Source organism: Cynara cardunculus (genome assembly GCF_001531365.2).
Source record: "Cynara cardunculus var. scolymus isolate 2C chromosome LG 6, CcrdV1, whole genome shotgun sequence".
In the NCBI taxonomy this organism is placed as follows: Eukaryota; Viridiplantae; Streptophyta; class Magnoliopsida; order Asterales; family Asteraceae; genus Cynara; species Cynara cardunculus.
In genome coordinates this window covers 2138871-2157795 of record NC_037533.1, presented here as the reverse complement: position 1 = coordinate 2157795, position 18925 = coordinate 2138871, and the positions used below count along the sequence as shown (strand labels likewise).

Below are 18925 nucleotides of genomic sequence, written 5' to 3'. Positions count from 1 at the left end.
CCCTCAATCCATTTTAATGGCAGGAAATGTTACCTATAAGGTAAAAGAGAGATATGACTCTTGTCGGTAAGCACTTACCGGGTGAACATTTGGTAAACGACCAGTAAGTTAGTCCATTAGGTATTGTTTGGTATGCAGATAAAACCGGATAAGATTAGATTGGACTGAACAGTAGGAGAGAATCATACTGGACTGGAAACGACAAGTTATCTGTTTGATATTTGGTACGACTAGGATTAGACAAGACTGAGTTGGACAATTTGTCCCTAAATATTGTTTAATGATTTTACATGGTGGTTACATGTCCCGATTTTTTCCCCGATTGTCACTCCGTCCCTGAAAAGATGTCCTCGAACCCGACCCGAAAGTTTCGGTTTTCGGTTTTCACCATCGGGTTTGTTTCTTTTTTTCCATCCCTAATTTCAACTTTTGTTTTCACTTTTCATTATATTTTCAGAAAAATCCATTACAGCAAAAAGTTGTTCAAAATATACATTTGAAGAGATGTGTGAGATGCTGTTATAACGGCCATAGATGGAATCCTTCACTCTATTAGTTAACATCAACGCATCCCCATCGCCTTCCAACTCTATCTAGTTTTCTTAAAGCTTACGCCTCGTTTTGCTGGTAAACTACTATACAGCCGTCCTCACGTCACTCTCCTTGTTCATATCTCCATATATACAGGTGTAGCTGCTGCTTATTATTTCATATTGATATTGTCGTCAACAATGGCGTCAGAAGATGTTAAGGATTCTCCGGCGATGGTGGTGTTCGATACAGAGGCTGCCAACAGTTTAGTCAAGGAGTTGAGAAGCACGGTTATCGCTGGAAAGACCAAGAGCTATGAATGGAGAGTATCACAGTTGAAGAGTTTGTTGAAGATGGTGGAAGATCGCGACAAGCAGATTTGTGATGCTCTATTCTCCGACCTCTCCAAGCCTGAGATGGAAGCTTTCATCCACGAGGTCCTTTATTTAACTTACACATAGGGGTATATTTGATTGTGCAGGGAATTTTTCTGACAGATTGGAGTGCGACTGATCACTTTTCTGTGATTGCGTGTTGGCATAATTGCCTTTTAGATCTGTTTGTGTAATAAATTCATAGATGACTCATGCGTGTCTGTGTTCCTGCTCTTTATGTACACTGACTTTGTGCTTCAAGAAATAGTTTCAAATTCAAATTGACCTAAAAAATTTCAAGTTCAAATTCAATTTTATTTGAGTGAAAGTTTAGAGGTTGAATCTAGTTATCATCTTTTTGCTTCTAGGCATTTGTTTTGAGCAACTCATTTGTGAGTCAAACTTCAAATGCCCACTCTTTTTCATGAGCATATGCGGTAATACATGTGCTGTACGGACGTACTGATGTTATGTTTTTACTTTAGGAATTAATTCCTTGATCCTTTTAGTTGGTGAATGCATTAAATGCTGAATTTTGAATACTATATTTGATGAATTCTTTTGTTGCAGTACTTGATTTGGTCATTGACGGTGTAACAATTTATTGAGGTCTATTTCCTTACAGGAACCAAAACTTGCTAAAAAATTGCAGATGTGCTGTCTCTGCCTTCTAATTTATTCCACATTATTTATGATTCAAGAAACCAATCAGATTTTTTGAAATTGATGGGGATGGTTCTCTCACCATTTTTTTTGTGTACGCGTCCGTAGAAGCACCAAATTTGCACGTCTAACAAATTTGATTGGTTCGTTGAGAACATGATATAACCTTTCCATTCAACATTTTTGTCGAAAACAAAAGCAATTTCTTGTTTTCTAAATAGCTGGTGGGCTTTTGTTGAACACAAAGGCAGGATCTCATTTAAGAAATTGAGGATACCACATGTTGTTGACAGTTGTACTATTTTCAGTCCCAAATGTGTGATGTTAGTTACAGTCTCATTTCAGCCTTAGGGGCAATCCCCTATATATAGGAGTTAAGGTGAGAAGCCTAAGAAGGGATCTAGACCCTTGGATCACTTTTAATCTTACCCCACCCCATGAATTACGCTTATCACGGGAATTGATCCAGTGCATCTCGGTGCACCGCATTAGTGTTGATCTTCAGTTAGGATCGTTCAAGAATGGAGATCCCTTCTTACCCTTCTCACCATAACTTCCATCCTCACCGGAACCAAACCCTACGGATATATATATTTCAATATGCGCCATTAAAGGAAATGCATTCCATGTATAGTATCTGTTGATGAATGCTTCTGGCCTCTAGACCTGGCAGAATCATATGAAAGGAAGTCCACTGCGACACAGTGTATCCAACAAGAAGAATTGTCTACCAAGCTCACTTAATGAAATAATTTTGAATTTATATAATTGGAGTTTATGTAAAATGTGGAACTTCTTCATGAGTAAATTACTTTTTATCGAAATGGTGATGGAGGAAAATAGGCATAATATTTAACTGGATTGTTGTCTCAGGTGTTGCTAATTACTTTCATAAAGGTTTTTAGTTCTGTTCAGAGTGAAGGCTAACTCAGTTATCAAGTTCTTTGTCTTAATGCCACTTTTTCTTTCACACAATACAATCTTAAATTTGAGTTCGTCATTCTTTGATGATTGCTAAATAAGAACTGTTTTCGCATATATTATCTTCGTTATGATCTTGGTGCAATATACCTTCTACATATGGAATATTATGATGCAAGTAGTTGTATCCCACTAAATTTGATCCATTGTTTTTCAAATGCAGATTGCTATGATAAAGGCATCCTGCAAGTTGGCACTGAAGAAGCTAAAAGATTGGATGAAACCAGAAAAAGTAACTGTGATTGAATTTAAGCGACACATAAACTGCCTGTAGTTTAAAAATGGAAGACATATGATGCACATTTTTTGACAATTCTTTGCAGGTGAAAACCACTTTAGGTACTTTTCCATCGTCAGCAGAAATAGTGCCAGAACCATTGGGCGTTATACTGATCATATCAGCGTGGAACTACCCATTCTGTATGTTAATAACCTGGTTTCTTCCCTATCTACCACATTTGTTTCTTTTTAGAAATTACAGTTACGAGGAACATGTGTGGATGAAGTCCAATGAGTTAGTGAATGCACTTTGATGTAATATTTCCAATACTTAGGCAGATCTTTTAGCAGGAAAAAAACGCAATTCTGAAAGTTAATATGTGTGCTCGCACATAAGTTATTTCAGAGAAATTCTTGTTTTCAATGTAAATGCTGACAGATGAGCCACTTCCGTCCCTGAGATCAATGGCTTAAAATAATCTACCTCAAAGGGACGTAATATATCTTCCAAAAGAGGAATGGACATACCTAAATATCTATAGATTCTCCATTCTTTCAAGCCTTGAGCATAGAAAGTAGAAACCATAAACGCTGCAAGGATCTGCATTTCTCCTAGGAAACTTCATGTTTGCTAATTCTAATACACTGTTCTTTCTTATTTACATATTTTTAATTTGGTTGGCTTGTTGGAGAGTTTTTTCTAGACTGTTAGCAAGGAGAATAGTGGCATAAAGACTCTGTTTCCTAGGGTCCACTTGTGCCATGCGGGGGAGAGCTGTAATTAAAGTGATTAAGAGTCTGAATTATAGTTACATCGCCCTTCTACCTTTGCTAATTTCATGAATTGGATGGTGTACACATCATGTTATAATCACCAACAATCTGGTAATTATATGTTTGACATCATCTGAACTCCACAAAACTAGGGTAATTATGCATCTGCTTTTGAAGCTAATGCTCATTCATCACATGAGTTTAGTGAACAGAAGCTTACCATTTCTCTGTAAACAAGAATTTTTCTGAATGATTTTATGTAAATGATCTGGGCAGTAAATAATAATGCATGGCATAGATAAGCATGGATAGTTATTTCTGCATCATTTTCTTGTACTTTTATTCCTGTTCTGAAACTGCAGATGCTTGATTTGTGTATGTCTGAGTTAAACCTAAATTGAAGGGACCTGGATTATGAAACACATATTTGTCAGTTACACCGTTTCCTAATTCATTTATTTCCTTCCAGTGTTATCTGTTGATCCGGTCATAGGAGCAATTGCAGCTGGGAATGCTGTTGTTCTGAAGCCCTCAGAGGTTGCTCCAGCCATGTCTTCATTGTTGGCAAAACTTTTTGGAGAATATTTGGATAACTCTGCAATAAAAGTTGTTGAAGGTGCTGTTCCTGAAACGTCTGCGCTCCTGGAGCAAAAGTGGGATAAAATATTCTACACAGGTCTTTCTCTGTTTCTTAGCTTTTCACCATCTAATGTTGTGCCACGGATTAAGGGCAGATAAGGGGGTACAAGAGTATCCAACTTTATGTTGTAGAGGCGACAATATCTATGCTAATTTGTAAAGAGTTTGGCCTCTGCTAGTTTTCCCATTTAAAGATTCTGGGTTACTTTCATACAATAATAACTCTGGTTATATAATCTGATGTCATATGACTGGTATGGCATCCTTGAACTTCATTCTTAACCATTATGATGTGACATATTATTGTCTTGCAGTAAGTGAGCCAGTGGTACTTCATGGTTCCTCTACTATAAAACCTTATTCAAGTGAATACTTGATGGCTTCTAAATCAACTATCCTTCTAAAAGATTTCCTATCATGATTTCCATATACGTTGATTATTAGTCTTGGCATTTGCTGATATTTAATATGTCACATTGAGTTCTTCTACTTTGGGATCACATGATCTGTGAATGATCCATGGGCTTTACATGCTCCTTCCTTCAACGTTGCAACATTCTCCATTTTGGGATGTCAACTTTGTTTTTTGGAGGTTGAGACATGCATAAAGGAATACTAACTTCTTTTTGTGCTTACTGTTGTAGTTTATTTTATTTTTTGTTTCGGATAAAGTTATATGCCTGACAATCCGTTGTTATATTCTGTTAACAAATGTTCTGCCTCTATTACTTGGTTAGCTTGTCGATCTTCTAACTTCAATTATATCTATATTTTCCAAAATTAATCCTGTCTTGATTTAGCCTCTCACTGTAAGCACTGGTCTTAAACATATTATTTGTTGACAACTGCTTACTACGTAAGCCCTATTCATGATTATATAACCGAATAAGCAACCTTGTAGGGAATGGGAGAGTGGGGCGAGTCATCATGGCTGCTGCTGCAAAGCATCTGACACCTGTAGTCTTGGAACTTGGAGGCAAATCTCCTGTTCTAGTTGATTCAGACATTGATTTAACAGTAGGGGTCTTTCTTCTTTACATTAAAACTCATATGTTTGTATGTACTTCATTCCCCAAATGCCATCTTCTTTCTCTTGTGATCAGATATCCTGTGCTTTATAGGTCACAGCAAGGCGTATAGTATCAGGGAAGTGGGGATGCAACAATGGACAAGCTTGTGTAGCTCCTGATTACATAATAACAACAAAAAATTATGCTCCAGTGTTGGTATGTATGTTCTCTTAAGCGATGTATAATATTTTAAAATCAGATGTTAATCTGTCTGCTGTTGTCATTCTGCAGATAGACTCTATAAAACATCAGTTGGTCAAGTTCTTTGGAGAGGATGCTCTGAACTCGCTAGATTTGTCTCGGGTCGTGAATTCCAATCACTTTGCTCGGTTAACAAAGCTATTGGATGACGATAGAGTTTCCGAAAAGATAATTCATGGAGGTCAAACAGACATTAACAACCTGTGAGTTTGCTTAATGGCATCTTTTTTGTTCTGTAATTAAACCAAACCAAATGACCCCCCCCAAATCCCTGGCGGCTTGTAAAAAGGTTTGAAATGATTTGGTGAAAAAAATTTGTTCGAAAGTTTGTTTGGTAATTGTGATTGTGAATTGAGCTTAGTAGATTTAACCAATTCTAATGCACATGCTGCTTTTTGTCTGTTTTAGAAAGATTGCTCCAACCATTGTGCTTGATGCCCCAGAAGACTCCCTGATCATGAACGAGGAGATATTTGGACCTTTACTTCCTATAGTTACGGTACAAAAATGACCAGCCACTGTAAATCTATATTTGGTTCAAAAGTTCAAATAACTTTTAGTCATTGATCTTCTGGGTATCGTTCTCTTGGTTTATGTAGGTCGACAAAATTGAAGATGGCATCCACTTTATCAATTCTAGACCAAACCCGCTCGCAGCATACTTATTTACCAACAAGAAGCAGCTCAAGGAGGAGTTTGTGAGCAATGTCTCTGCTGGTGGTGTACTCATTAATGATATCTCCTTACATGTACTACTCCTCAATTTCCACCAATCAATTTTCATTATTTATAACTCCGACCCGGAAGGGACAAAAAGGAGTTTTAGTGGTGCATTGTGCATGCACACACAAGACATATATCTTTACATGTCTGCATACGCGTGCACACGCACACACCCTTTTCACGTCCCCATGTGTTGCCTTAGCAGTAGTAGGATGGTGGACTTCCATAAAGAAGGTCCCTCGTTTAAACCATCACTTAGGGCCTGTTTATTAAACATTTTAATGTCTTTTACTGGGTAACTAAACACTTATTGGCTCTTACCGGGTAGGAGACGCTTACCCGTTCAGAGTTGATGGTCTTTCCCTTACCCGATAAGGTAAGCAAGGATGGTGGAGAAGCGCCTTAGCCAATTTGTGTTGGTAACGGCCCCATACCTGTTGTGTTGACTCATAGTGATTTACCTCCCCCATGATGGCCGTGGGACTGATGCGGTGGATGGTCCACCCATTTTTACACCCTTTTCACACAGGAGCTTCAAAATGAGTTTGCCATGTTGACACAACCATTCAAGAACTCTTTTATGCCTAATCTGATTCCGTTGTGCAGCTTATGGTCGATACATTACCATTTGGCGGAGTCGGAGACAGTGGAATAGGGGCATACCATGGGAAATTCTCATTTGATGCTTTCAGTCACAAGAAAGGCGTCCTACACAGAAGCTTTTACGGGGATGCATCAGCAAGGTACCCGCCTTACACACCAGGCAAGCTTAGGCTTCTCAAGGCTCTTTTAGATGGCAGTATACTTGGCATCATTCGTGCTCTTTTTGGCTGGTCCTAGATGTAAATCTGCAATTTGTGTACCCAAAGAACCCGTTTGCTTTAATTTCTGTCGATAAGTAAAATGTTCCAATTATATCTACTTTTTACATGAATGCATTTTGTATAGTACAACTTCTTTCAGAATGTTCTTTTGTGATTCAAGATTTCTTTGTCCTCACTAATGCTTTATAGGATAAAACCAAACGAACCCAGTATACCCCACCTGAATGTGGAGTAAAATGTATGCAGAGCTGACCTATACCCCAAAGAGTATAATGGTTGTTTCCGTGATAATGCTTTTTCTATACGAGATTAGTATGAATCTTGTAAGATATTGAAACACTCTGATCGTTGTTCTTCTGTCAGTTGCTGTGGAAACTGAACCGAGAATTTGATGTTTAGGTTTCCTCTTTTTGCTTCTTCTGTTGGCAATGTCATGCCTTGTCCTACAATGCTCTTTCTGCAACCAGGGGTAATGACGTCCTCGATTAGTAAACATGATTGCTGCCCGTCTAGAAAAGGAATGGTGAGCGTGCAACCAGTCAGGGCGTCTACTAACGGAAGTTCAACGGCTACTTCTAAATCATCCCCTTTTCTTTTAAACACAGGGTGTCGTTTCTCGTCAACCACAAACGTGATATCTGCAGCACAGGTGCCTGGCGTCTCGTTTCCCATACCCTCGAAGGTAATTTTCGTTCCTTTCTTCCATCCTGGCTTCACTTTTATCGTTAGCACTTCGTCTTCTTGTATTATTTGCCTGCAGAGCGTAAAGGAAGCATGAATAACTCTGTTCAAGTGCCCCGAGGCCGTACCATGGTTCCGGGGACACTTGTTATTAGTACATGTTTTATGTTCGGAAACTTTGGGTATTTTCGGATACCATATTTGTTTGTTCTGGAAAAGATATTTACTTATAAATTGTACAAACGGGTGAGGGTTCGAGTCTGGTAGCCACAGTGTTCTCGAAACCTTTTTAACGAAAGAGAGGAACAATGTTAAGTCAGCCACCTAGAAGACTGTTATATACGTGATTTGCCTCACATGTGCCGTTGGGTACGAACTTTACGTAAGTCGTTATAGCGACTCAAATCGTGATTTAAGACGTAAGCAATGGCCATACAAAAAATACATACCCTTCGCTTGTAAGTACATCACGTTTGATCTTGACATTCTTGATGCAGCCAAAGCACAGATCTTCGAGGGTGCACTCAAGTCGCTTCACCATATCGGGAGGTTTGCGGAGTCCATTAGCATTGGAATACACGATGGTCGAGCTGTGCCGTCTCGAAACAGAAGACGATCTGTCCACGTGACCAGCATGAAACGAGTTTGAATCCATGCCCTTCTTGCTAAAGCTTCGTAGCAGACTATTCACGGGTCTGAGCCGGCCCGGAGTCTTGCTCCTTCGCTGGCTTGTCGTTTTCGGCAAAGAGCTAGGCAAAAAACCAGTGCTCGCTGTTCTCGTAAATCTCGGAGCCGTGACTCTTGGTGATGTAACATCTTCCCTTTCAGCTCCATCTCCATCTCCATCTCCATCTCGATCTCCATCATCATCAACATTCACCTAAAATATTGCAACATAAATAACATCATAAAATTTGATTGAAAGATGATTGGGTTCCGTGTGAGAAGCGTAAGAACAGATCTTCATCCTAATCGAATATCAACACTAATGAGATGTACCGAGATGCACCAGATCGATTCTCTTCTAAAGTGCAATTCATGGGTGGACATTTAGATCAAAAGTGATCAAAGGTTCAGATCTGTTTCTTACGCGTCTCACACGATCATTCGCCCATATGGGTATCGGTGATTACAAACATATATTCATTCATGAATCATATATATATATGTATATATATGTATACATATATATATATATATATATATATATATAACTGGTTTTTGAATATATTAATTTTGAAAAAGAGAGATTAATTGAAGGAATGTTATTGAACCTGAAGTGGGTGCTTGTTCTTGTTCTTGTGGGATTTCTTGCCAATATGGTGTTTTGAGAGAAAGGATTTGCAAGCTTTTCTAACACCTCCCATTCTCATGCATGTTAATCCCATGCAATCACACATTCAAAACCAAAAACAACAAATATTCAATCCAAATCTTATTATCACCATCCATTTTAGAATTTCCTTTATTTACCATAAAAAATTGGAGAGTAGACTTTCATTTTGGTCCCTCAGGTTTAATGAAATCTTTGAAATTGGAACTTGAACTTTGATTAGTCTGCAAATCGTCTTTTTGGTTCTGAAAATGATACCTAGTTACTAACTCCGTTAACAATCTCTGTTAGAACGAGATATTTTTAAAAAATATTTTTAGGAAAAAATATAATATATAATTTATATATTGATTCTTAAATTATATATTATATTTTTTTAAATTTATGTGTGTGTATATATATATATAGAGAGAGAGGACGTTTCAAATGCAATTTATCACATTTGTATAACCAATGCAACCTAATCAATTGAGATATTTATGAAAATGATGAGAGTTCATTTATTATGATTTGAATATTTATGTAAGATGACTAGAGTTGATTAATTATGATCAATACTTTATATTAGAAAACAATTTAAACTTTTATGAAATCACATATTTATCAAATTAAATGGACGTTTGAGATTGAATTGTATTGGTTGTACAAATGTAAATGAGTTGCATAATAACTTACCCCTCTCTCTCTCTCTCTCTCTATATATATATATATATATATTAATTGATATATTGTTTTTTAAACTATATATCCTATTTTCTTAATTTATATATTGTTGAAAAATGTAATATATGTACATATATAATAATAGTATAAGCAATATATAGATTTAATATATATATATATATATATATATATATATAATATAATATAATTTAAGAAATAATCTATAAATTATATCTTTATATTTTCTTTAAAGATATTTAAGAAAATATGTAAAAAGAATTAACCGTCCCTTACTTTAACGGAAATTGTTAACGGAATTTGTGACCAAGGACCACTTTCAGAGCAAAATGAGAATCATAAGAACGATTTTTCGAATTATCAAAGTTCAGGTCCCACTTTTAAAGATTTTACTAAATTTCAGGGACCAAAATCAGAGTTTACTCAAAATTAAAATGAGTATTTTGAAAAAATAAAATAAGCGCTTAATCACATAAACTATTTTTTCACATCTATTAAATGATTTTTAACATTGAGGGTTGAGACACAAGAGGCTTAGGATATCTAAAACATCTCGTAACAGATTCAAGATTTTTATCTAGTGGGATCACCTTTAAGGTGGATTAAAGACGTACAAATTTGCTCGACGTGTTTTTACCTAATTATACCGTTTCAAGAGATTTTTAAAGTTTTTTGGTTGATGTCGAGGGATTTTTTTAGAGTTTTTGTCGATTTTGAAGGAGTTTTCCCGTTTTTTGATTGATTTCAAAAAAAAAAAAAATTCAAGAGACTTTTTTGGAGTCGGTGATGGTCGGCTAGGATTGTGGGGTTCTCTGTAAAAATTTATTGGGAGAACTAAATGAGAAGTCAGAAAAAAAAATTACTTTTAGCCCTTGTAAAAAATTCTTTGTTTTAATTGGGTCCGTTGCCCCCTCAATCCTAACTACAAGTCCGCCACGGATCTCACGTTAGTTGGAGGGGTCACAAACGAGTAAATGTAAACCATTTTTAGGAGCGATAGAGGTTATTTGAAACAAAGGTTGATCTGTAAATTAAGAAATCAGTTGAAATTAGATAGGAACCGGTTAAGTTCAATCAATTAGTGTAAAAAAATCCTGAAAATCGGTCCTACTATGGCCCATTTGACTGGTTAGAGAGATCGGACAACTACTTTTTTCTTTCAAATTTCCATCTGCAACGTGACAATTGTTCATTGTCTAACAGATTAGTGTGAAACATGTCTAAGGAACTCTAGAAAATTTAAATTTAATGTTAAAATTGATCTTTTGGGGGTAAAACAGTCATTCGAGCATATAGATGTTCTTGTCGTGAAATATGTGATAGGCGTGTAGGCCTTACAAATCGGCATTTAATACATCTAAAGATGGAACTCGACCCATTTAGTTGTTTATCACATGCAAACAAATACATGCACACACACATATATACATGTGTGTGTGTCAACACCTTCATTTAACGAAAACACAAGAGCCCCCTTATCACATTTGATAATACACATGAGGGGACTTGGTGGTGCGGCCGATTTTGGCCCGCGACCTAGATCGTCTGCATCTATAATTTAATATCACATGTGATAGACTACAATACTACAGTAAAAAAATGTTCTCACGTTTTGAAAAAATGAAGGCCACCTGTTACGTAATCTCTCGCAACCCAACTTGTGTGGGCACTGCATCGTTGCATGCACATGGCATTAAGTCAAATTCCAGTGACTTACGCGACTTCACACGTGGTTTAACTAGCATGGAAGGCCGTGCACACAATGAACTCGATTTCTAAAGAGTTACGCGACCCAGGTCGTCTGCCTAGTGGAGTGGAGGTCTTGGAATGAAAATTCAAGATCTAATGACCAAGAAGTATTGTAAGGTATATCTAAACCTACATGAGAAATAGATCTTTTTTAATGTAGTATACTTCCTACACAAACATATATCAAATGCGTAAGGTTGCGTTTCATACATTGGACAGGCCATGACATGACAGGATAAGATGAGACAAAACTCATTGTATCACGTTTTGCGTGATATGAGACAGGACAAGAACTCATTGTTTCACGCTTGATACAACATAAGACAGAGACAAGAACTCGAACAATGTGAGACAAAAAATGTTTTTTTTTTGTTCCACCAAAATAGGTGGAACAAGATGGGACAAGAATGAGATAAAAACTAAAATATTACTAAATAACCCTTTTTCTGATGTATAGCTTTAATATGGTATTTGTTTTAATGGCCACCACCACCACCACTTGTAGCTAGCTGCCACCGGTAGCCACCTGTACCTCCTCTTCCACCACCACTACCTCCACTACATTAGTCATATCTACCTCCTCCACCACCACTTGTAGCCGCCACTGGTAGACTGTACCTCCTCCTCCACCACCGTCTATCGCCACCACCATTGCCTCCACTACATCAGTCATATCTACCTCCTCCACCACTATCGACCGGAGGCATTTAGGATGACGGTTCCATTGTTATTACCTTTTTTTTTATTTTATTTTCTTGGTATAAATTGAGTTGGTTTTATTTTGATGTATGTGTACTATGAAAATTTCATCCAACCAAGGACTATAATCGTAGGCAAATTATTGTTTACATAATTAATGAACAAAAAAAAAAGAAGGAAAGAAGTCATCAACGACAACGAAAATAAACATAAATAACCTTGACGATGATATGTAGGTGAGAAGAGGATACGAGCAACCCAACAAACCCAACTTCAACAACAACAAAATTAACATCGATTTTACCACAAACAGATATTCCACCAAAAATCAAAGTTACAAGCTTGTAAATCAAAAGCACGAACCAAAAACCGCAAATTAGGGCTTATTTGATTACCTTGAAGATGATGCTTAGATGACATCGGAATTCATGGAACCCCCAAATTACTCTCGAAAAGAGCCTTTAAGCAGATAAAAAGGGGGGGGGGGAGGGGGTTCAATATATATTGAAAAAAATGGTCCAAATCTAGTCAATATGAGACTCTAACATGCCCCTTCAAACTGAAGCTAGACAAACACCTATTATTCTAGAGTGTCAAGAGGAAGCAAGATGGGTGAGAGCCTAAACAAGTACAAATTGCCCACAGTGTTGAATCTCTAAAACGATAGATCTTGTCTCTGATACCATACGAGAATATGTAGAACCTCTAGATTACTCTCCAAAAAAGCCTTTAAGGAGATAAATGAGGGGAGATTTCCAACATATATAGAAGAAAAATCCAATTAAGTCTAGTCGACGTGGTACTCTAAAACATATCAAAAAAGGATAGGAGCAACCAACAAATAAACATAAACATGAATTTGGTGTACTTATAAGAGCTTTGGAGATGATGTGAGAATATAAGGGTAGGGCTACACAAAAAACCGTTAACCTGTTAAATCCATCCAACCCAACCCGCTAACAACCCAATTAAATCCAACCTACACATGGATGTGATTAGAAGCTTATAGATACGGGAGAGGTTTCTTAAAGCTTAAAATATCTGTACCGAAACATTATTCACTTGTAATATTGAATTTAAGAGAACTGCATTAATAAATTGTCGATATACACACATATAACAAAGATAGAAAGAGGAACTAAAATCACCTATTTGGTTTTGGAGAAGACGATTTGGCTTTCGCAAAATCAACGAGATCTTGAAACAGGAGGTCTTCGGGTTTCTCTTTCTTGACCGGAGCCGAAGTGTTGAGAGAGAGGTCCCGAGTCTGATCAACCAACCCATTGCTGGAATTTGGTTCAAAGAAGTGTCGTCTTTCATTGTGCTTTGAAGGTGGTGGAGGGATAGAACTCGGAGGCAGATCAAAGTGCACGGATTTGGTCACACGAGTTGGTGCATCATAAGCAGGCTGATCAGCATACATGGTTTGAGCTGGAGTTGTCGTATATGTGGAGCCTGATGGTCCACCGGAAGATCTTTCAGAAGTGTATGCTTCACCACTCAGATAGTCAACCATCGAACCTGAATCAGCACGAACAGGATTGACCGATGAGGGTGGAGGAGGGGCAAGTGGGCTAACCCGCACGGGTTCACCTATAATGTTCTGGTTACGTACATGTTGGTCCCTTGATGACCTGAAACAAAAGTTCAAAAATTTTAGAGTATCTAACATGGTATAACCCGTCTAGCCTCCATTGGTTACGTACATGTTGGTCCCTAGATGTAAACTAGATGCCTGTGTTTTTTATGTTACATGTGAAGTATCAAAAATGAAGGTTTTGAAAGTACGTTGCACAAAATAGGAATTGAAGCAAAGTACGTTTCATTTTCATGCAATTGGCTCATCAGATTATATTCACCTTTGTGCTAGCTGCACGAAATCATCTTCAGATTCATCATCCTCGTGAGTTACATTTACAAGACGAGCAACAGAATTTTCCTGAGCCCCAGCCTCAACCGAGTGATTGGGAGCTCCCGCTGCAATGTCATCATGACGACCAAGAACACGCATCAAAGTATCATTCAAGGCCAAACCCTTGCCTAGAAGCACCTCATCTCTGAGAAACAAATGAAAAATGCAGTCGGTATATATATTCAAGGCATCGATAAGTGGAAGAATGAAGCCGAAAAAAAAGTTGAAGTCAAAGGCGCTTACGAGGTAGTGTTAACTAGGGTCATGACACGATTTTGGTAAGAACGACATTGGCCGACAAGATCAACAATCAATTCTTCCTTTACACCCTGGGAAGAATAACAGTTAAAATTTTAAGGGAAGCATGAGATACGAAATTATAAGCACTAAATCACAAGTAGATGTGCGAGGATTTGCTACATATAATACCAAACCAAACGATCCCAATACATCTTGCTCGTGAATAGGGTGATTTAAGCAGACCTTTCCTTTACCCCCCCAGATGAAAGAGTGGTTGTTTCTATGAAGATCTCAAGGGTTCGTTTATGAACCGGACTGCACAAGTGAGAGTGAGCTAGGCGGGTAAAAGAATTTTGGAATTTTTTATGGTTTTAATTTGACATGGGTAGTATAGTAATTCACCAATCTTGACTCATCTTCCTGATTTTTGTTCGACCTATTTTGGTGGGACAAAAAAACATACATTTTTGTCCCACTCAAGACCTGTCCTGTCCTGGTCTAAAGTTGCATCAAACGTGTGACAACAAGATTTTGTACTGTCATATCCCTTGTACCAAACGCACCCAAAGTATTTGCTACTGATGATCTTATCACATGAAATGAGTGTTGTATTCCTATTACATTGATGCAAGGCCATGAATGTATAAGTTTTTACCTCTTTGTTCTTAGGATTCAAAGCAGTAAGCATGTCCATCAACACATCTGCTATTCCTTGTGCAGTCACAATTTCTGATAAGCTGCATCGAGCAAGTATCCGTTGGTAAATACGAAAAGTTGAAGGATGGAGCAACCCATCTTATTTTTAAGAGTTTAATGATGATTATTGGATCCAAGCAAACGAAAAACTGCAAAACTTGATGTAAAATAACAAAAAAGTGCAAGGATTTATCCAGTAGTAAACCAAACCAAACCAAACCAAACGAGCTCAGTATATCCCATTTGGAGAACTGATCTCTACCACAAAGAGTAGAGCGTTGTGAAAAGTATGTTCAAGAGAAAAAATGCATATAAGATAAGTTTTGAAAAGCTAGTTAAAAACAATCGCATACAAAACCACAAGGGTGGTGCCTGATTGGTTTGAGCTTGGCTCCAAAGGTCAAAAGTACCAGGGTTCAAATCCAAGGAGGAATAACCCTTGTGGCCACGGAGGTTCAAATGCGATGACTCCGGGCTATCTGCAAAGCAGGTGGTCGCCCTGGGATCAGTCGGCTCGCATAACGGGTTGGATATCGACGTTAATAAAAAAAAAACAATAGCATACAAATGAAATAATAGAGATACCTGAATCCAGAAGCATCAATCTCGAGGGAGGCCTGAATAGCAGATTCTTCATATGTTGAAGCAGGATGAACAATGGGGTGAGTTTGTGGAGGTGTAAACAATGGCACACTGTTCTCTTCTCTGGGTGGAAAATCCACTCCAGCAGACTGTACTCATTCCAAAAAAGGAAAGTCAATATAACAACACTTTGTAAAAAAAACATGAATATATTTACTCTTCTAGGAGAAGATCCAACAAAAACTACTTGTCTACAAAATCTTTGATATATTTTCCATCGATCAAAAGCCAAATGATTTACATGGATTTACATAGAGTTTTACTCCGAATAGTCAACATTGTGGCCCCAGATGATGTCAATCTATATATTAAAGGTATATGATATGATGTTTTTTATGATGGAACGGATTGACGATGTTACATAAAAGTGATATGGTAGATACCATTAATTTAAAAAAAAAATTATTGATTGGTTTTGCGTCTAGGAGTACTCTATTAAAACGGTTTTATATGAATTATTAGTATTTCTTGAATTCAATGTCATTTCTAATAATAAAAATGGTAGTACTAAAGATTTTTTTTGTAACTATCGAGAGCCCCTTTTTTACATCTCACCCAGGGCCTATAAAATGTCAGGAACAGGCCTGACTTGAAGGTCCCATAAGATATATCAAAAAAGAAGTACATAATAGATGATCGATCACCTTCAGTTCGTTATATGCGGCATAGTATTGGGGATACCTTCCCCCACGCCCACCGAAAGCTACTTGCCAAGTATCTATCAAGATAAGAATCTTTTCCCTTACGTTCAAGTCGGGCTGCATATGGAAATTAGATCAAAGTCATTCAGTAACACAAAGCATATTTACCCAAAATATATAACGAAATACGTTGTGTATTGCACCTTTTTCTTGACAATTTTAACCATATCATGCAAGATATCCCGCTCGATTTGCTGAAACACGTTCTCCCCACAGTTTTTGCTCAAAGTTTCCAGTACCTAAATCAAAATTAACCAGAATAAGAACACCATTCCAAGATCACATTTGTTCTCTCCAAAAGCAAGCAACAACATCATGCAATTTCACCACGGTTTTTATGTTGAGAAATATTCACAACAACGCCATTTTTGTAAAAATGCACGACCTTCTAACAGGTTTTGAGGCATTCTTGTGTTAAGAAGAGGCATTCTTCGATCAGGCAGAGGTGTTCTTGAATTTGTCGGAAGGTCATGCATCAACAAAGATCTATCAGAAGATTATTCTCCTAAATAACCACGTGGCGTAACAATAAACTAGCTTCATTGTATGCTAGAAACACCATAACACTGAACATAAATGAAGAGTAAAGACCATGTGGCAAAGCATATCACAGCAAAATACATGCAAAAAGAGAAACTAGCATAACAAAATCATATCAATAAACTAGCTACCCTGTATGCTAAAAACATCATAATATCGAACATAATTAACAATAACAACCATAGGGAAAAGCGCACAGAAATGAAATACATACAAAAAGCGCGAGTAGTTGTATCTTTGGATTCTTGCTTCCAAGGCGCTTCTTCAGTATTTTCACTGCATCTTTTGCTTGTCTGCAGATCAAGAAAACAATCACAGAATGAATTACTAAAAAGCAATACAAGTACAAAGAGATGGTGGGGTTTAGTACAAATGTAGAACAGAAGATCAGATTGAGCTCATACTTGCAAATGTATATATAAGGCCAGTAAATTCAAACTAACAACCACGATACGACTGTCCTTAAACACACAGAAGCACACCCATATGGTAGAAACATAAATAAAGCAAACGGGGTTACCCGTTTGTGATCAAAAGGCCAAGGTTCAAGCAACCAAATCAGACACTTTTGAAAATTGCAAGAGAATTCCTTCCCCGACCATAACAAAGCCTGCGCGCTTTAGCTTCATCCTTGCTAGCAAAATCGTTAGGCCATGTTTGGCAACCATAAGCTAGTTTTTTTTTCCATTTCTTTCGACTTATGCTCTTTTATCTTTTCAAATTTTAGATCACTTTTGAATACTCTATTAATTTTGTCATCATTCCTAAATTTGTCTCTACTTTTTGCCAATTAACTACATCCTGACGTTCTCTTGTAAATTATCATATTCTTAATAATTAACTTTCTTGAAAATACGAGTCTTTTTCTTGGTTTGTTTGTATTTTGCAATTTGTTTTTAGTTACTAATTTGATTATTGTTGACATCTTATATGCATAAGGAAACAAAATAAACAAAAACGTATTATTCCAGAAATCAACATAATTGGTTATCCCTCGGATCTAACCAAGTCTGACTTTTCCCTCCAATCAAAGCTGCGACTTTGCGTGCCTCTAATCCACCCTAAAGATGCACCCGCTCAAGAAAATTCCTAGGTCCACCACTAATTGACTATGACTAGTTTCAGCCATCTTATCAGCAAACACCTGATAAATTTTCAAATAAATAAGATAAATAGGAATATGGTGGAAATAAAGTATACCCTGGGTCCATATTGATAAGATCACACAGCTCAAGGTTGACAGCCCAATCTGGACCAATCAGCATATCACTTGTTGCCCTTTCTGCACATGCTGCTGCACTATTTGCCATTTCTTTCTGTAACCTTGCCCACTCTAAACCTGTGATGATCTTCCTATAAACCCACAAAGATAACAAGATGAATAAGAACACCACAAAGTTCAATCCAAACAACAAATCAGCATAAAGGAAAACTATAACAAATTCCCAATTGTATAAACAGAAAAAGAAGAACACATAATAAGAGAAATTTATCCAAATACCTAAAGGGATTCTCTCTCTAAAGAAAACCCTTCTTAATTCTTAACAAGGATTTGGCGTATGGAAAAATCAATTCAATATGAACTGAAACAATCCCAGATAACAAACTCATTACATCAGAAGTTGAAAACTACCAAAGCTGAGAAACTATCGAAAATTTGACTATCCGATGAACAATTTGAGAGCCGTTAAGATCATTAACGAAGTTGATTACCTTTAAAAACTGGATGGCAAACAAAACCTATAGCAGATTCTTTCTTCTTAGAAACAGAAAAACAGACAGATTTTAGTATAAATCAAGCAAATATAGAAAGAGAGAGATGATATATATATATATATATGGTTTTTGTATGTATTTCCCTCTCTCTCTAGACGCTTTGTATGAATTGGAGAGAGAAGAAAAAACCAGTTGAATTCTATGAGCTTTGTTCTTTCATACATGGACTGCTAAAGTTACCTACTGTTACATAGTGGATGAGAGACAGACGAATTAGAGATTGGAAAATGGTGAACTTGATGGGGTTACCGCTACTCTAAACATTTTTTTAGTTTG

General features: G+C 37.1%; 3 protein-coding genes across 4 annotated transcripts; 1 reads left to right on the top strand and 2 right to left on the bottom strand.

Moving 5' to 3' along the window:
• The first annotated feature begins 607 nt into the window (after positions 1–607).
• On the top strand, positions 608–7174 carry LOC112514659 (aldehyde dehydrogenase family 3 member H1). Its single transcript, XM_025121246.1, has 10 exons — positions 608–968; positions 2713–2781; positions 2873–2969; positions 4012–4218; positions 5083–5198; positions 5303–5407; positions 5483–5655; positions 5861–5951; positions 6052–6201; positions 6782–7174. Exons 1-10 carry the CDS (start codon positions 732–734, stop codon positions 7013–7015), a joined length of 1479 nt encoding a protein of 492 aa, XP_024977014.1. The 5' UTR covers positions 608–731; the 3' UTR covers positions 7016–7174.
• Positions 7175–7308: 134 nt separating this feature from the next.
• LOC112514743 (dnaJ homolog subfamily B member 13-like) lies at positions 7309–12116 on the bottom strand. The gene is made up of 3 exons (XM_025121346.1): positions 11970–12116; positions 8130–8560; positions 7309–7753 (listed from the first exon to the last, which is right to left on the bottom strand). Exons 1-3 carry the CDS (start codon positions 12114–12116, stop codon positions 7309–7311), a joined length of 1023 nt encoding a protein of 340 aa, XP_024977114.1.
• Positions 12117–13199: 1083 nt separating this feature from the next.
• On the bottom strand, positions 13200–18677 carry LOC112514832 (TOM1-like protein 4). 2 transcript variants are annotated; one of them, XM_025121452.1, is made up of 11 exons: positions 18587–18673; positions 18375–18456; positions 18074–18226; positions 17088–17166; positions 16477–16572; positions 16277–16390; positions 15576–15721; positions 14950–15031; positions 14298–14383; positions 14002–14199; positions 13200–13776 (listed from the first exon to the last, which is right to left on the bottom strand). In XM_025121452.1, the coding sequence occupies exons 3-11, from the start codon at positions 18181–18183 to the stop codon at positions 13287–13289; spliced, it is 1401 nt and encodes a 466-aa protein (XP_024977220.1). In that variant the 5' UTR covers positions 18184–18226; positions 18375–18456; positions 18587–18673; the 3' UTR covers positions 13200–13286. The 2 variants fall into 2 exon arrangements, with proteins under 2 accessions (XP_024977220.1, XP_024977219.1); XM_025121451.1 differs by lacking the exon at positions 18375–18456 and having other exon boundaries at positions 18587–18677.
• Between the last annotated feature and the right edge of the window lie 248 nt (positions 18678–18925).

Bases quoted from the DNA above. Each gene is read 5' to 3' on its own strand.
- LOC112514659 (XM_025121246.1), top strand. From the start codon at position 732: ATGGCGTCAGAAGATGTTAAGGATTCTCCGGCGATGGTGGTGTTCGAT. The intron at 2,782-2,872 runs GTAACTGTGATT...AATTCTTTGCAG, and splicing joins ATTGGATGAAACCAGAAAAA to GTGAAAACCACTTTAGGTAC. The intron at 6,202-6,781 runs GTACTACTCCTC...TCCGTTGTGCAG, and splicing joins TTAATGATATCTCCTTACAT to CTTATGGTCGATACATTACC.
- LOC112514743 (XM_025121346.1), bottom strand. From the start codon at position 12,116: ATGACTGATGTAGTGGAGGCAATGGTGGTGGCGATAGACGGTGGTGGA. The intron at 8,561-11,969 runs GTGGCTACCGGT...GCAATATTTTAG, and splicing joins TGGTGGAAGAGGAGGTACAG to GTGAATGTTGATGATGATGG. The intron at 7,754-8,129 runs GTATGTATTTTT...TACGCTCTGCAG, and splicing joins GATGTACTTACAAGCGAAGG to GCAAATAATACAAGAAGACG.
- LOC112514832 (XM_025121451.1), bottom strand. From the start codon at position 18,183: ATGGCAAATAGTGCAGCAGCATGTGCAGAAAGGGCAACAAGTGATATG. The intron at 15,722-16,276 runs GTGATCGATCAT...GAATGAGTACAG, and splicing joins CCGCATATAACGAACTGAAG to TCTGCTGGAGTGGATTTTCC. The intron at 13,777-14,001 runs GTGAATATAATC...CTTTTGTTTCAG, and splicing joins TTCGTGCAGCTAGCACAAAG to GTCATCAAGGGACCAACATG.